The 15,661-nt window shown below is 46.7% G+C and overlaps 1 protein-coding gene across 2 annotated transcripts in view; it reads right to left on the minus strand.

Annotated features, from left to right (window-relative positions):
- Positions 1 to 782: 782 nt before the first annotated feature.
- Positions 783 to 15,661, minus strand: part of SMYD2 (SET and MYND domain containing 2) — a 49,967-nt gene continuing 35,088 nt past the window's right edge. For both annotated transcript variants that reach the window (XM_057551383.1, XM_057551380.1), the window contains 7 exons: positions 12,368 to 12,435; positions 9,688 to 9,790; positions 7,297 to 7,407; positions 6,501 to 6,621; positions 5,392 to 5,566; positions 3,200 to 3,308; positions 783 to 1,217 (listed from right to left, as the gene is read on the minus strand). In XM_057551383.1, coding sequence (XP_057407366.1) covers positions 1,137 to 1,217; positions 3,200 to 3,308; positions 5,392 to 5,566; positions 6,501 to 6,621; positions 7,297 to 7,407; positions 9,688 to 9,790; positions 12,368 to 12,435 — 768 coding nt within the window. In that variant the 3' untranslated portion in view covers positions 783 to 1,136. The remainder of the gene's footprint in view (positions 1,218 to 3,199; positions 3,309 to 5,391; positions 5,567 to 6,500; positions 6,622 to 7,296; positions 7,408 to 9,687; positions 9,791 to 12,367; positions 12,436 to 15,661) is intronic.

Raw genomic sequence — 15,661 nt, forward strand, 5'->3', positions numbered from 1 at the left:
CTACCTGCTGAATCCACCGTGTGCAGTTAACTGCGAGTGAGAGATGTGTGTGGGTGTCTGTAGATGAGGAAGGAAGGATAACAGACCAGATTCACAGCTGCTTCCAAGCTGTCTGCAGATCATGAATCTGAAAGAAAGCTGAGTGTAAACTCCATCAGGCTTTAATTATTACCTAATGGGGAGGTTCCTCTCTTTGGATCAGAAGAAACTTCATCCAAGAAACATCCCTGCGCTGTGGTGCTCAGGGCTGTGCCCCTCTCTGAAGCAGCTGCTGAGAAATTCGCAGGTTGCTGTGGTCCAGGCTGTGGCGAAGGTGGATTCCCTGCCGTGCAGGGAGAGATCAGCGTTTGCTGAACAACATGGAGTCGGTAAGGAAAAAATGTTTTTCCTGCTCAGGCTTACCCTGGAGTATTTCCAAACAAGGAGAGTACTGCACAGAATCATTATGCACTGAAGGGATACCAGACACTGGACAGAAAAACTGAAACTGATGCATTCTCCTGCCAGGGAGGGGCACCCATATCACTCAGCTGCTCCCAGCTACTGATACCTTTCTTCCCTCTTGCACCTTCTCAGTCCTGGGTCTTGCCGTCCTCCATGGGCACTGTACAGGGAAAGCAGCTGCAGGCTAAGGAGGCCGCAGAGCCCACTCCTGGGGGTGGGCGTGCCGGGGCTCCCTGCCTGATGCAGAACAGGTGCAACATCCGTGCCAAGACCCGGCTCCATCACCACTTCGACACCCCCCTCCCCCACGACCGACAGAGGAAAACACAAACTTCATATACTATTACCTTTTTTAATTCTCTTTCGTAATTCATGTATGTTTAGAACATTACAGTAGGCACGAAGGGAAAAATAACTGCATTTTTAAATGCAATCTGTCCAAAGTATATTATAATATATGAAACCATGCCGTTATCTTTTAGGGAAAAAAAGCATTCAAAAATTAATTTGATATTAAGGTTAAAGATGAAGACCAACATCCAAGTAAGCCATTTGTGAGGTTAAGTGCAAGTCGTGTTTTCATTCCAATGAGTTTACAGAGATGCTGGCATGACGTGTATGATTTGAAACAGTCAAATCCTCGAAGGTTTCTGCACTTGGATTTAAGTAAAAACTAAAGTGTCAGCGTAGTTTCAGTGGCTTTCAATTTCCTGTTTGATCTCGGAAATGTACGGATGGTCTTTGCCATGAGCTACTTCCATGATGGCAATGGCCTAGGAGAGAGAGGACAGGGGCTGAGAGCCTGAAGCCAGTCCCGTTGCCCCTCCCCCCGGGGTTAGCTTTAATTCAGGCTGGACCTCTCTGCTTGAAGGCACAGGATGCAAACTGGCTTTCAGAGCCTGTGTTAGCCTCCAGAGTCTGGTTTTTTTTTTTTAAAAGAAAGAAGGACAAGATTCTCTCACATCCAACTAGTCACCCAGTCTCGACTGCTGAGGAAAACATTCTTCAGCAGCTGAAGAAATGATAGAGAAACTGATTTAGGGACAAACCTTTTTGATTTTAGTTCATATTACTGATGTGTAAGACGTGACTAAACTGTTTTTCCCTTTCAAAAAGTGCATGCTTACATCTTTATACATATTCTTTAAAATCTTAAAAATAGGCACAAGTTTCATGTGAGGAATCCAGGGAGCACATATTTAATAAGGTTTCTTTAAGTGCAAGGGTTTCCAGTGGCTCCATTACTTTCTAGCTGTGTGACCTTGGGCAATTCACTTAACTACTCTGTGCCTCACTTTCCTCATCTGTAAAATAGGAATAATACATACCTCTCAGAGTTGCTGATACACATCAAGTGTTTAGAATAGTGCCTGGCATATAGGAATTACATACCTAATGTAATCCATAATAATTTATTTTGCTCTTTTGTATTCAACTGTATTCTTCACAGATCGAAAAACTTAAATTATTCCCACATCCCCTAAACAGGGAATTTTTGATGGCCTGTGACTCTGATGGGCCTTCCTTTCTATTCTACCATTCTCTTCCTAGATCTCAAACCAACAGGAGTGCAAGCCTTCAGGAATCGCCTGGTTTAAATGTCTCTCCTTGCCCTCTGCATTCACGTCAGGACTCGTGTTCCTTCCTCAGATCTACTCTATCCTTCAGTGATCAGCAATTAGTTACTTAACAACACTCTGCCGTTGAGACCTAACTGGTTAATTTTTTTCCAACCTCACCAAGGCAATAAATGTCATCTTAGAAGACAAATTCCACAGTTTATAAACAGAAAATTTTATTCTTAACTCCCACTTCTAGTCTGGCTCAGCCCTGGCCCTTCCATTTGGGATGTCGGACCTTACTCCATCTTTCCGTATACTGCATTGGGAAGATTTGGGGAATCTGGAGAATTAGGCATCCAGGCCTAGTCCACGGCCCCAACTTTCAGAAAGATTCTCTTAACAGGTATAAACAGACTGTCCCAAAGGTTATATTTTAACAACTTTTGTCTTCTACATAAATAATAATTGTCCCAAAGATTGTATTTTATTAACTGTTGATTCCTATATAAACAGCAATGAGAACCAATACTTGGCATAGTGGCTGTGCTTCTGTGAGCGGCAGGGCCTGGCCCCTGGCCCCTGGCCCACTGGCAGGTCCTGGCACATAACCATACTCAATGAACGCTGACAATGATTACTAAGCCTATTTTAGAAACTGCAAATGGATAATCCTCAGGCTGAGGGCCTCTCCAGACCCAACTGCCTTGATTTCACCACAATCAGGCAACACGAATCTGTAAATCCTAAAGGGCAGAAATTTGGAGAATTCCCTCACTACGGTCTCCTGACCTATCTATGGCCTCTTTTTTATTTTTTCTTTCTTTTTATCGGTAATAGTGGACCAGAAAAGACATTTTAATAATGCCAGCCTCGTATCATGATCACATACTTATAGCACTTCCATGGATTCCCAGGGGACAAAGGGCAGTACCCCTTTCCCCACAGCCGTGAACCTGTAACCACAATGTGGACACCCCTTTCCCGACAGAAGGGTCAGGATGCAAACTTGCCAAAGGCTCAGTTACTTACTACCCTGCCGCCTGCCGAATCCACCCCCTCCCACTCCTATGGCCGGAGGGCGGCCAAGGGCTAGTCTTTCTCGACGACCCGGTCAGTCACCAGAGTCCTGCAGGAAGGGAGGTGTGAGGAGTCCATCAGGCACTGGGCGTCCTAACCTCCCATCACACACATACCTTCTTCAGAGCTCTCTCGCCAGCAGCTTTGTTCTCCAGGCCCATGTACAATCTTCCCAGCTTCAGCCACATGGAGGCCACGTTGAGGGAGTACAGAGGATAGTGCTTACTGGGAGAAGAGAAGAGACAACAGGCCACCTTGTCAACGGCTGCCGGGAGCCCACAGGCCGGGTGCGGTGAGCTGTGGTCGCCCAGCAGACGGCCACACTCTCCACAGCAGGCAGGCTCCTCCAGGCCCCGGCAGGTGCTGGGTGGAGGGCATGGATGGTTCCACCCTGTCCACCCATCGTGGATGCACTTCATTTTATGCAGTTCGTGTGTTTCTGAAAAACCACATAAAATCTACAGGGGAGATCCTATGGAGAAACATGTATAAACACAGCATTCGGTTCCAGCCCCAGATTTTTGTCTTTTAGGTGCACGCTTTGCAGAGCATTGGGAAAATTCCCTGTTTATGAGGACAACAGACCTATCCCCTCATATTAAAAAGATAGTATACTTAGAGATACAAACATACCAATGTCTCAAGACCTCGGCTTTCTGTCACACTCTATGATATCAGTTGGTTTGGCAAAATTATAAGCTCTCTGAAGTCAGGTACACACCTCCTACTTCTTCTAGATATTCCTTCTCTATTGCCCAGGAGAAGACTTTGTAGACAGCAGGTGTTCTCTCTGGTTTTAACTGAAGGCTGACTGATGGGGCCTGCCTAGGAAGGAGCCATCTCCCTAGGAACAGAGACCAGGAGGCAGCTGGTGTGTGTGCGTGTGTGTGTGTGTGTGTGTGTGTGTGTGTGTGTACACACACGTGTGTGTGTTTGAGGTGTTTATTTACAGGCTGATCTGTTCTACCTGCTCTATCCTCAAAGTCCATCCAAAACAGACACATTCTAGCTGTATTCCTAGGCAGCGGGCAGCTCGCTGCCCAGAGGGATCCCTAGAGCCAGCAACCAAGAGAAGGCCAGGGCTGGGCCCCCCGGAAGAGCTCCCTAAGCTAACAGAGGGTCCAGCACAGCAAGCCCTGCTGGGAGAGCAACCACAAGGCCAACATTCACTCTCATTCTCTGTCTCTCTCCCTACAGATCTACAGAGGGAAGTGTACATGGCCCGATCTACAGAGGGAAGTGTACATGACCCAGAGGACTTCCTCACCCACCTCAGGAAGAAGGATAGGCTTTGAGATTATCCCTAAAGTATCAAATTCTGTTTCCAGGAGCAGATTTTAGGAGCTGGCTTTTTTCCCGCATGGGCCCCCCCTGCTGGCTAATCAGGGCACTGTGCGGTAAGTGGAGGGCCGACTGGGCAGTGGAAAGTCAGACTGGACGTAAACTTTACAGTCCCCAATCTTAGAACTTGAAGAAGTACTGAGGGCTTCTCAAAAGCCCTCAGGGTGCTTCTGGAACACAGAGATTTCAAGTCCAATACCCAGAGATTCTGATCCACTTGGTCCTGGAGAGGACCCCGTAAATGCATAATGTCAATGTGTTTAACAGACGCCCCAGTGATCTGATCTAGGCCAGCCAGGCCCTGAAGTGGCTACTCAGAGCCTCCTTCTGTCACCCACTTTAAGGTTTACTAACCCTCTCAACATGGAAACTTCCCCATGGTTAACATTCATTATTACTACAAGTTAAAATCCCACTTATTTTATTCAAATCTAGGGGAGGATATTAAATAACCACAGACAACACACCAGTCCCAGAGTTTCCCCATTTGCAAAACTGATGCTGCACCCTGAAAAAAGCAAAAGAAGGGGATAGAAAAGCAGGGTTTCTGATGGATTTCTGATGGATAGAAAAGCAGGGTTTCTGATCCACCACTAATGGATTACTAAGTGCCATTTAACTTGCAAGGCATGGGAGGGAAACGAAACAAACAGGTGGCTTTTTAATACCGGTCTGAATTAACTACTGTGGACGGAGCACCCTGGATGGGTCCTGGGAGGGATCCTGCCCCGGCACCCCCTGCGGCACCTTAACCTGCCTCCCCGGGTGCCTCTTCTGGGTGGTGGAGGGCACAGGCCGGGCCCAGTGGAAGCACCCTGCGCCTGCACCTCCAGATGTGTACGGAGGAGAGAAAGCTGCTCCTGGCATGCTCCAACATGACAGCGTCAAGACAGAACAGCCAAGGGACCATTCTGAATCACCCACTTCCATTCTGTGCTAAGATGATGGGAAGAGCCACTGCGATCACCTGTAGGGCTGGATGATTTTCCGTCCGTACCGCAGGGCTCCCTCCCAGTCCTGCATGTACAAGCAGACGCCCATGGCCTGGTACATCATGTGCAGCATGTACACGTTACTGTCCTCAAACACGCAGCTCATCTTCTCCTGGCTGAGCTCGCAGATCTCCAGCAGCTCACTAGGGGGTGCTCTGGAGTCAAGGAAAGGACAGGCCTGGCAGATCAGCTAGGAGGCTTCCCAAGGCCCCAGGGGCAAGGAGTTAAAACTATTTTGTTCACTCCACCCCTACCTTCACCCTCCGAAAAAGTAAATTACAGAAAGCCGGGCAAAAGTGAAAGGAGTCATATTTTTCTGGAGGAAAAAAACTAGGAAAAACTGGAGACCTCAGCTGTTAAACACAAAGAATTTTAGCCACAGGGAACAGAGCCTCCTTTCAGCTGTAAACAATGTTGATTAGAATAAGAAATTTTCAATTTTCTAGTTAAATTTAAATCCTCACCCAAGCTGAGAACTTTTGCTAAAGTTCTTAAGGAAAAAGTCCCCACCATGGGAACGTTCTTTTTTACACTCAGAAAAAAATGTGCCTTTCTCCCATTTCCTGTCACTGGTTTTCTTTCTTTCTTCAGTACGAATCTAATGCCTTTTCAACACCCAAGAAAATGCTATACCGTAGCGGTTAAGAATATGGATTAGGCTAGCAGACCTGGGGCAAAACCTGGCTCTGCCCTGGTGAACGGTGTCCCTTGGGCAAGTTACTTGCTATCTATGAGCCTGTTTCCATCTGTTACACAGCAAAACCCTTGGTGAGGTGCCTTGCCCAAAGGAAGATACCCAGTCAGTGAGGGTCTTCAAGGAACTGTTCTGCAGTTTTAGACAATAAAAGTCTTCCACAAGGATGCGCTCCTGAGCAAACTAGTCAAACGAGGAGAAATAGATACGGTCAACATCATGAAATGCTGATGTAGTTGACTCCAAGTGATGGATGGCGAGTAAGTCTTTAAACATTTACCAGGACACATCCTTCCTCCCATATTCAGAATCTGAAACCCATTCTTCTCCTGTTCCCCGTGCCCAACTCCCCAACACCCCCTGTAAGGGAGGGATGGTTGTAAAGGATATATTTGTAGTGCTTGGCCCGCCGGAACTCCTCAATGACATTGCGTGCGTATCTGACCATGTCACGGATGGCTTCTGCCTTTGGGGGGTCACTGAGCTTCCGGATTTCCACCTTGGCCTTATCCTGAGGGAAATGTCCACAGGTTACTTCCCATGGAAACCATACTGATGGGGAGACCTCTCAAATAGCACGTTTTCCCATGCACAGGTAGAGGCTTACCCATTCTAAAGTTACAAAAGAATGAAAGGGAATCAGGCAGGGGATCTAAGAGAAGTTCAATACTCATTACTTTTTTACAAAAAAATTAATTTTCTAGACCCTCCTTATCTAGGCAAGACACCGAGAATATGTTTGCTGTGGGCAGATATGTGTGTTCAGACATCAGTGAAATCAAGAGAATAGAATAAGGAGGGGTGGCACTGACAAAATAATTTGCACAATGCCAGAGAAAATTCTTCAGATTCTGGTGAATAGGTAGGAAAGCTTGAACATGTTTCTCATGTGCTTTTTCCCTTCCCTCTCTTTTGAGCAGCCATTTCTTTTCAAGACATAGCAATTTGGCAAATCCTTCTCTTACTTGAACAATGTGATGGAAATGTTTTAATCAGCTGTGAGAATCAGGTTTGAACAAAGATCTGGTCTAACTGGATTCCCCCGGGGCTATGCTAGTAAGGCGGGTTTAAAGCCTCAAAAATACGACAGGAGGAGACGCCCCAAGTCAGACAGGGGCGCTCGCTTGGCATGGAGGCCCTGAGAGAGAGAGCACAGTCGGCACTTGTGCTGGGTTGGGGAGTTTACCTTGTCTTTGGTGGTGCATTCCTGGCACTCACAGGTGAAGAAATAAGAATCTCTTAACCGGTCATTCCTGTCTTCTGTCGGGTACAGGAGGTCAATGTAGCTGGTAAAAACCTAAGGGGGTCCAAAAAGTTGATGCTGCAGATTGCTACAGGCCAACTCACGCCTTATCCTGCCTGTCGCTCTGCAAACATTCCTGATGGTGACCGTGCAGGGACAGGAGGGCCAGAGCGCAGGATACAGTCTTTACCTTAACACACCGAATTCCTTAAACTGAGCGTCCGCTAGTGTTGTTCACCTCCTTGTGGTGGAGAGAAAGGGCTTCTCTACCCATCTCCTACAGAATCAAGGAATCCCTAAAATGGTAAATTGGAAGGTTGAAAGCATCCCGCTTCCTTCCTCCCCAGAGAGCAAGCTGTGACTCTGGCCCAGCAGTAGATGCCCTTGTCTTGTGTATAGAAACAAAGGCCACGATGGGCAAAGAGCTTACTCATCCTTGGGATTGGCCCTGCACTATCTCTTCCTGGTCTTTGTTTAGCCTCTTTGATCTCACAACCTGGGACGGCCTAGATGCGCTGCTGGGTGGGTGCAGGGGGAACATGAACACACACACGGCATGTTTCCCTTTATCCTGCCATCAGCCGGCAATGAAGCAGGAAGCTCGGCTCAGCAGGCCGGGACAGGCCAGCACAGGGAGGATGCAGCTCCTGGGCTACCAGCAAGCTGCTGCCTTACCCAGTCGGGCCAGAGAACTTGGAAAAGTCATACCTTTGGGCTCATCAAGTTCTCCCGTCCTTGCTTTTTTTCTAACGGGCTCTATAACTGAGACTTGGAGCATATGGAGGAGGCCGGCGTTTAACTGTCCATTATCTACTCACTGGGATGGCACTCGCTGGCTCATCCCACACCATCAGGCAAACGTCTGACTGAACAGATGGATGTCCCAAAGCCGTCACTGTGCCAGTAACCTCGGGCGCTGGCAGGCAGGCGAGGGTGGGGGACCCACACAGGCTAGGTGCTTGCAGGTGCCCTGAGCTCTCCCCAGTGCAACAGGCAGTAACAGAAACCCCGTGGCTCATCTGACACCCCAGGTAGTGGCTTTTTCCCCTTTGTAGGGCAGGTAACCCCCAAAACAGTGACTTTCCCAAAAGGAGGAGACTGCATTTCTGATTTGTTGCAGCAGGAGGGCAAAACGACAGGAGCAAGCCTTGCCCTGCCCCAGTGGCCAGAGCCTGCCTCATCTCTTTGAAATGACTGATGGGCACACGGTGCAACAGACAGAAGGGCCCAGAAGATGGCGACAAAGGCCGCTCGTGGCCCAGACACAGACAGTCCAGGTGACAAACTGCTCCAGGCAGCCCCAAGCATGGATCCTGGTGACTTAGGTTCCTACTGACTGCAACCGGCTGTTTTAACAAAAGAGGCACTGGGCAGCCTCCACAAGACATTCGGAAACCAAGATACCCTGACTCAAAACAAGATGCCTTCCTCAGGATGAATTCCACAAAGGGTGGAAAGTCTGATCTGTACCTGGGGCGTGGGGCTCCCAGTTTAGCTGTGGGTTAGTTAACAACATCCAGAGAAACCGAGGCCCATATCATTTCACACACTAATCATGATATTTAAACAATTCTAAATATCCAGACATGCAACTTAAAAAATAGCATTAGAGATTATTTAAACTGAAATGTACCTAAAGTGGGTGATACAATTCCCTAAAAATTCATGTGTCTTACTAGGGATATTAGGATTTACTTTAAGAAAGTATAGCATACGTCTGGCAAGGCCTGGCCAGAGTTCTCAAGGCACCTGACATGGTAGTCATGGACCCACAGCACAGGAAAGGAGAAGGGAATCGCTGACCAGATTCGCTCCATATCCCTAAGTTAGGGAGGGAAGCGAATGGTGGCCCTTTGGCCACAGACTGCCTCTCTGTCCCATCAGTGTGCACACCTGGCCATCAGCATTCCATTCCTAGAAAGTGAACCCTCCCAAGTTCAGATGTGGAACTGATACGACGTGAACCGTTGATGTCATTTGGAGTTGTAACTCGTTAGCTACTGCCGGGTTGCTTTTCTCTTTGCGGGCCAGGGGGGGGAACAGGCCAAAATTCATGAATCAGAAACAAACTCAAACCCAATTATTTGGAAATGGGAATATACAGACTCTAAGATTGCATTTTGGTCATTTTGGCAGTCTCATTTTTCTATAAATCTTTGTGAGGAAACTTACTCGAATTTATTCTTCCCTGGTTTCTTTTTCTTGGCCACAGATGGACATGGCGAGCGCCAAATGGAAGCCGAAAGTTTGGATCATGCCACAGGTCTGATCCTGAACCCTGGAGGGACTGAGGATGGTACCCACCGCCACGGCTGCCCTCGGCCACGCACTCACCTCCTCTCCTGGGTGGATTTCCTGTACAGCTCTGACTTCTGCCAGGGTCCCCTTGTAGGTCACAATGACATTGGGGCAACAACTATGATTCATCAGTGCAACACTGTCAATCAGAAGAGAAAACCCAATGTTCTCAGGAAGGCAGGCGGACTGTTAGGTAACTCCTTGGCCACTTACTTGCTAAGTTACAGAAACTGGGTCTTTGTAGGACATTAAAAAAAAAAAAATCTAACAGGTGGCCATCAGAGTCTAAGAGGTTGTTGTGCATGCAATTATGACAATATCTAACATCTTAAATTTGAACGATACTGAAAAGTGAAATCTGCAATCCAAAATGGTGATATCTAAGCCAAAAACAAAACAAACCCCCCCCCACAACGATAAAAACAGCAACAACAACAAATTCCTTCCTGTTAGATGCAGGACTCAAAACTCAACACCTACAGTGAACTGCCTCTCCACTGGACACCGTACAAGGCAAATGGGATGTCACTGCCAGGCAGCTTTTTATATCAGAGGATGATTTCTAACATGCTGTCTTCAGATGCTGAGAAATCGCCACCGCGGGAGATGCTGGCTTCCTGAGTGAGGGTGTGTGATCCCCTGAGAGACCTGGAGGAGCCCGTCTGAGTCTCTGCACCTCAATTTCCTCATCTGGAAAATTGGGACATTGCTGCTCCTGCTGCTTGCGGTCTGCTTTACAGGGACGGCGAGGACAGAGAGAGTCGCCTATGCGAGGGCTTTGAGCTTTCTGATTATATCAAGGTCAAAGTTCTGAGAACAGAAATTTCTCAACTACAGGGGAAAAGTGCTTGATCTCTGAAAATGCTGCCTTGGAAATCACAATGCTGATATGATTTCTGCCAAAGGGATTTTTTTCCCTCCAATTAAAACCGCCTGGATCCAAACTGGGGCTCAGATGGGCACTCACATCCCTGTGCATCATGGCTCTGGTGGCCGGTGTGACTTGCCTGACCCTCAATGACCAAAACCCCTTCTCCTGTTTGCTCCATGATCACAAAAAAGCAAGGGGGTTGGAGAGCCTGATGCAGAGGAGCTGCCCCCGGATTGTCGTGTACCAGGGGCGCGGCTGCTAGAGGTCTGGGTGAAGGGGGTTGCTGCCATGGGCAGGGCCATGCGGCGGCTTCCCTGTCTTGTCCGTGGGGAGGGTCACCTCCACCCTGCTTCCCGGCAAGTCATGCACAGGGAATCAGGCCCTAGGAAATCTGATAAAGAAAGGCACCAGAGGTTGTTCTTAGTGGAAGAGCAGGTTTCTAGAACCATTTTGCAAAAGTATTAAGTAACTCATTTCAAGACAGACTCCTGGCGATCTTTCTCATGAAGGCGGGGGAGCTGCCCGAAGGCAGGACATTTATCACAACCCACGCTCTTGGTACCGCCGTTCTCTTGGCAACTGCTGGACAGGGTGAAACCTCAAGCACCACCACTCTTAGCCTTGCTTTCGACCTTTCACGTACCAAGAGCAGACATTCCAGAGCTCATTTCAGGGCTGAAGATGTCAAGATGAGCCTTCTAAAGAGGGTCTAATCACCTTTCTCTTTTTCTCCTTCCTTTTCCCAAGGGCAAAGGTCCCAAAGAACCTATCCCCAAACCACTTCTTCCCTCACCATCAGAATTCAAACTGCGGATGACACCATTTTGGCCACAGAAACAGTAATACTACTATGGGAATAAACATTTTGTTTCTCTGGTTCAAGAAAGCCTGTGACAGCTGATCAGGGGACATGGACCTGAACAGATTCTTCTCTTTCAGACCCGTATGATGCACAGAGCTGGGCAGCAACAGACAGACATGTAGGGCTCACGTTCCATCCACGGCCAAAGCATGGGTGTTAAGGGTTTCCTGCAATCGCTTCAACCTAGAGGCAGAGGCTCCTGTAGTTTATATTAAGCAACATCCCTTTAGATGAAACTAATCTACAATGTGGAGGAACTCAAGACAGGGGATGCAGGAAGGGCTCCTTTGCTTCATCTGTGAAGCCAGGGCTTGATGTCAGGGGACTGATGCATTTGGAGACTATCCTGTCCATCAAATAGATAACGGCAAAGCCATGCTTGGCAGTCCGTTACAATCACAACTATAATGATCTCCGTTGCTCAACTGGCTGGCCTTTCTTGAATTTCTTGAGTATACCTAACATAAAGAAAAATCCTATAGTTCTTTGAAATTTTTCCCTAGTTCACTACTTTAGCATATTCTCCCTCCAAAATGTGCTGTTTCTATACTGGTATTTTTCAAAAAGGACAGATGGGCAAGAAGCTTACATAGTCTCTACGTAAGTCTACAGCCAATTCTTGGCAATTAATGTTTTCCTTTGAGTGGAAGAAACCCAAAGATTCCCAGAACCACAGATATGCAAAAAGCAAATTTCTCAGCAGGGCCTGGGCTGTTCCTTCTATGCACACTCTAAAATATTCTTTAATAACAACCCTCTACCTAGCAGGACTTAACAAGCAACTGTTGTCTTAACTACTACCTTCAGATCCTTAAACGCAGGGGAAATATTTTGAAATCTGGCATAATTAAAAAGAGGACTTAATTCACTTGGAGTTTCATGTCTGCCACATGTAGTTAGGGAGGTTATTTAAAAATCAAAAAAAAAATCAAATTAGTGCTAAATAAGTAAAAAGAAAAGAAATGAAGTCACACTCAGCCTACTCAGGAAATATTGCTGATCCCAAATGAGAAAGTTCTTCATCTTCAATTGTGAAGCCGTTACAGTTAACCTGCAGTGAGAAAGGAGGGGGAGAGAGAAAGAAAAACAAAATGAGCTAAAGCTTCTCTCTGGATAGAAATCATTTCTTTAATTTTGACCTTTAACAAATTAACTAGGAAGATGTTTGGTTTAGTGATTTGAAAACCTTTCTTTTGGCCAAGGTATCTTATGTTCAAACACAGCTTACAGATCAGTCTCATGTGTAAACAAATATAAGCAGAACTGTCAGGGCTGAAGCACCCTTAATCTAGCCCACCTGCCCACCTGCCCATGGTAGCCCAAGAGCACAACAAACCACTAAGGCTCCAAGGACTGAAGTCTGCAGATCTGCATGGGAGTCAGGACATCTGCACTCTAATCCTAATTATGCCACAGACCTGGTGTGGGATCTTAAGCCCATCACCGTGTCCCTCTGCCCTCGGTTTTCCACCATTAAAAAAAGGAGTCACTTAACCTGGTACCTAGCTCATAAGGTGCGGCGGCAAATATGAAGCCTTTACATAGCTAATCCAACTGCTGTCCATCCCCTTGAGAGGCAGGGGGACCAAGGCCCTGAAGCTACTTGGGACTGAGAATGTTCCTTCATGCCTCAAGCCACATCAACTACTGGCCACTTGTTCATCTTTGAAAAGAAATATTACATTGAAAATCACCAAGGGCAGCTCTCAACATCCTGGAAGTCTAATTTAGAGCTCATAGGCTGAAAATAAGGACTATACTTCCCCAATTTCCGGCTGTTTCATAAACTCACTCTTTCCACAGACATCCACCGAGGAACCCTTATATGCTGGGCACTGTGCAGAGAAGGAAGAACGGGCCAAAATCTGTGCTCTCCAGGAACACCCAGGCTCCTGGGAGACAGTTAATTCGGTGGGTGTTTTTCATTTGGATCTAAAACGTCACAGCTGGAAGGGGACTCGGTCGCTTTACTTTTCAGATGACGAAAATAAGGTCAGAGAGGGGCAGTGACTCACCCAAAGCCAGTGGCAAAGGCTGAGAGCCCTGCTCTCCCCAACTGCTATGAGGTTGTCTGTGAAGCCCGTACGCTGTATGATTTCACCCCGTGAGCTGCAGTCAGGCTCCTTCCTACCAGACACACCACACTGGCGCATTTCAGGCCAACGGATGGGCTTTGTAAAACTAGCACTCACCGAGCACTTACTCTGGGCTAGGCACTGGGCTGGGTGCTGCATATTCACCCTCTCATAAATCCATAATACTACTCTGGCATAACCCATTTTACAGATGGGGAAACTGAGGTTCAGGGAAGTCAATGACTAAGTGACTTGTTCAAGGCCATATAAGTACCAAGGGGCAGAAGAGGAGTCAAAATTCAAACTAGACATTCTGATAGCAAAGCCGTCAGAAACACAAGTATTTGTTTTCACTGTACCATGCTTCTTCTAAAATTGGTCTGATCTCTGAATTCTTAATGTTGCAATTTTACTTAAAATTGAAGGGCCAGTGTCAAAGGCTTGGAAATCTTGGTACATAGAGAAGTAAAGGCTCTGATGGGTTTGACTTGCAGTTTTTACAATTCAACACATTTACAATCAGTATTTACAATTTTCAACGTAAAAAGAGATGACCGTAGGTTAGTAGAACAATATACAGTTTTTGAAATCCTGAGGTGTTGGGTATTTTTATGTAGAAGACTTAGCATACTATTTTTTGTGCCAGCTTCAGGTACTCTAACCTATTCTGTCATCAGGACATTAACCAACTATCATTAATCAGTGACCATCAACCAACATTATGTTAAGAAGAAATCAGCACCTTCATTTATTCAACAAAATTTACTGGAGCATGAAGTATGCGTCCTGCACCATACTAGGAACTGAATAATCTATACCCAGTCTCAGACTGGATACTAACATGCCTCAGCAGTGGCTGGTACCCACAGGATGACAACAAACGTCTGCAAAGTGGAAGAACAAATGAGAGAATTTAGCAATTTTACAACTGATCTAGGGACCGACAGCTCCTGACTAGCTTTGGGGGGTCAGGGTAGGAGACTTGCCCCTTTGCTTCGTAATCTCTTCCTCTTCGAGGTTCTCAGCTGGACTGTCTATGACTCCAAATGCCTTCAGGCTTCAATGCTGCACGACCACTGGTCGGCTTTATTCCCTCTGCCGCCCTCCTCTCACTGTGGAGGAGAGAGTGTGTTTCTTCATTGCAAAGAACGGCTCCTGTGAGCAAAAGTCTCATCACTGTTCCTTTCCTGGAGGTGGGTGGTAATGGTGTTTAAGCCAACTTGCATAGCAATTTGCCTGCTAGCTTTCCCTCCCTTCTGAAATATCCCTAGGGAAGAAAAGTGAACTTGCCTGTTAAGAGAGATGCATGGGCCATCGTGCTTTTTTTCCAAGTCAAATCAGGCCTAAGTGCCTTACTGAAGCTATTCTCACAATCAGCATTTAGACTAGATGTAGGCTGCACACCAAAAATACATTTCCCAACCATGCATATGTTCCCGGTGATTAAAATGCACCTCAGCGCTGCCGAAGGAGTGCAGTCACCTTCTGCGGCCAGCTGCTGCTGGGCCACGAGTTAACCCACAACACCCTCCCACGAACCAGAGAGAGGAAAGGGCTCAGAGGCTGGAACAGCAGACAGGCAGCTGAGGGCTGGAAGGCAGGACCAGAAGGTGGCATGGGGCTGGAACAGCACTTTTCAGTTTTGCTTCAGAGTTGTCTTTGAGGGTACTGAATGTCCCTTTTCAAATTTATATATGGAAAAAAGATATGTATGCGTGCGTATATGTGCACCTATGTGTACACACACAATCTCAGAGTGGATATTATGATTTGGTAAGTATAAAGTCTTTCAAGGAATTAATTACCTATAGTTATATATGTGTGTGTATATATATATATCTGTATCTATCTCCTGGATTTTCTGAGTCAGTCCAAACTTCAAGGACTCTGAGTCATTTTCAGCACAAATATATTTCTGCTTGTGACACCAAGTGCCTTGAGTTTTGGTAACTATGGTCCCATATCTACTATGTCAACATTGAGAAGTCCCATCAGCATGCATTACTGTGTTGGAAAAAAGTTATTTTTTCCACAGCTAGCAGTGAAAAGGTACCTATATTTATTTCATCTCTCTTGCTTTCTCACAGAACCATGCCTCATCTAATCCAGAAAAGAAGTCATGTATCTAGCTTTTTAAAAAATGGAAGAGAAGGGGCTTCCCTGGTGGCGCAGTGGTTGAGAGTCCGCCTGCCAATGCAGGGG

This window comes from Balaenoptera acutorostrata, chromosome 1 (genome assembly GCF_949987535.1).
Source record: "Balaenoptera acutorostrata chromosome 1, mBalAcu1.1, whole genome shotgun sequence".
Taxonomy (NCBI): Eukaryota; Metazoa; Chordata; class Mammalia; order Artiodactyla; family Balaenopteridae; genus Balaenoptera; species Balaenoptera acutorostrata.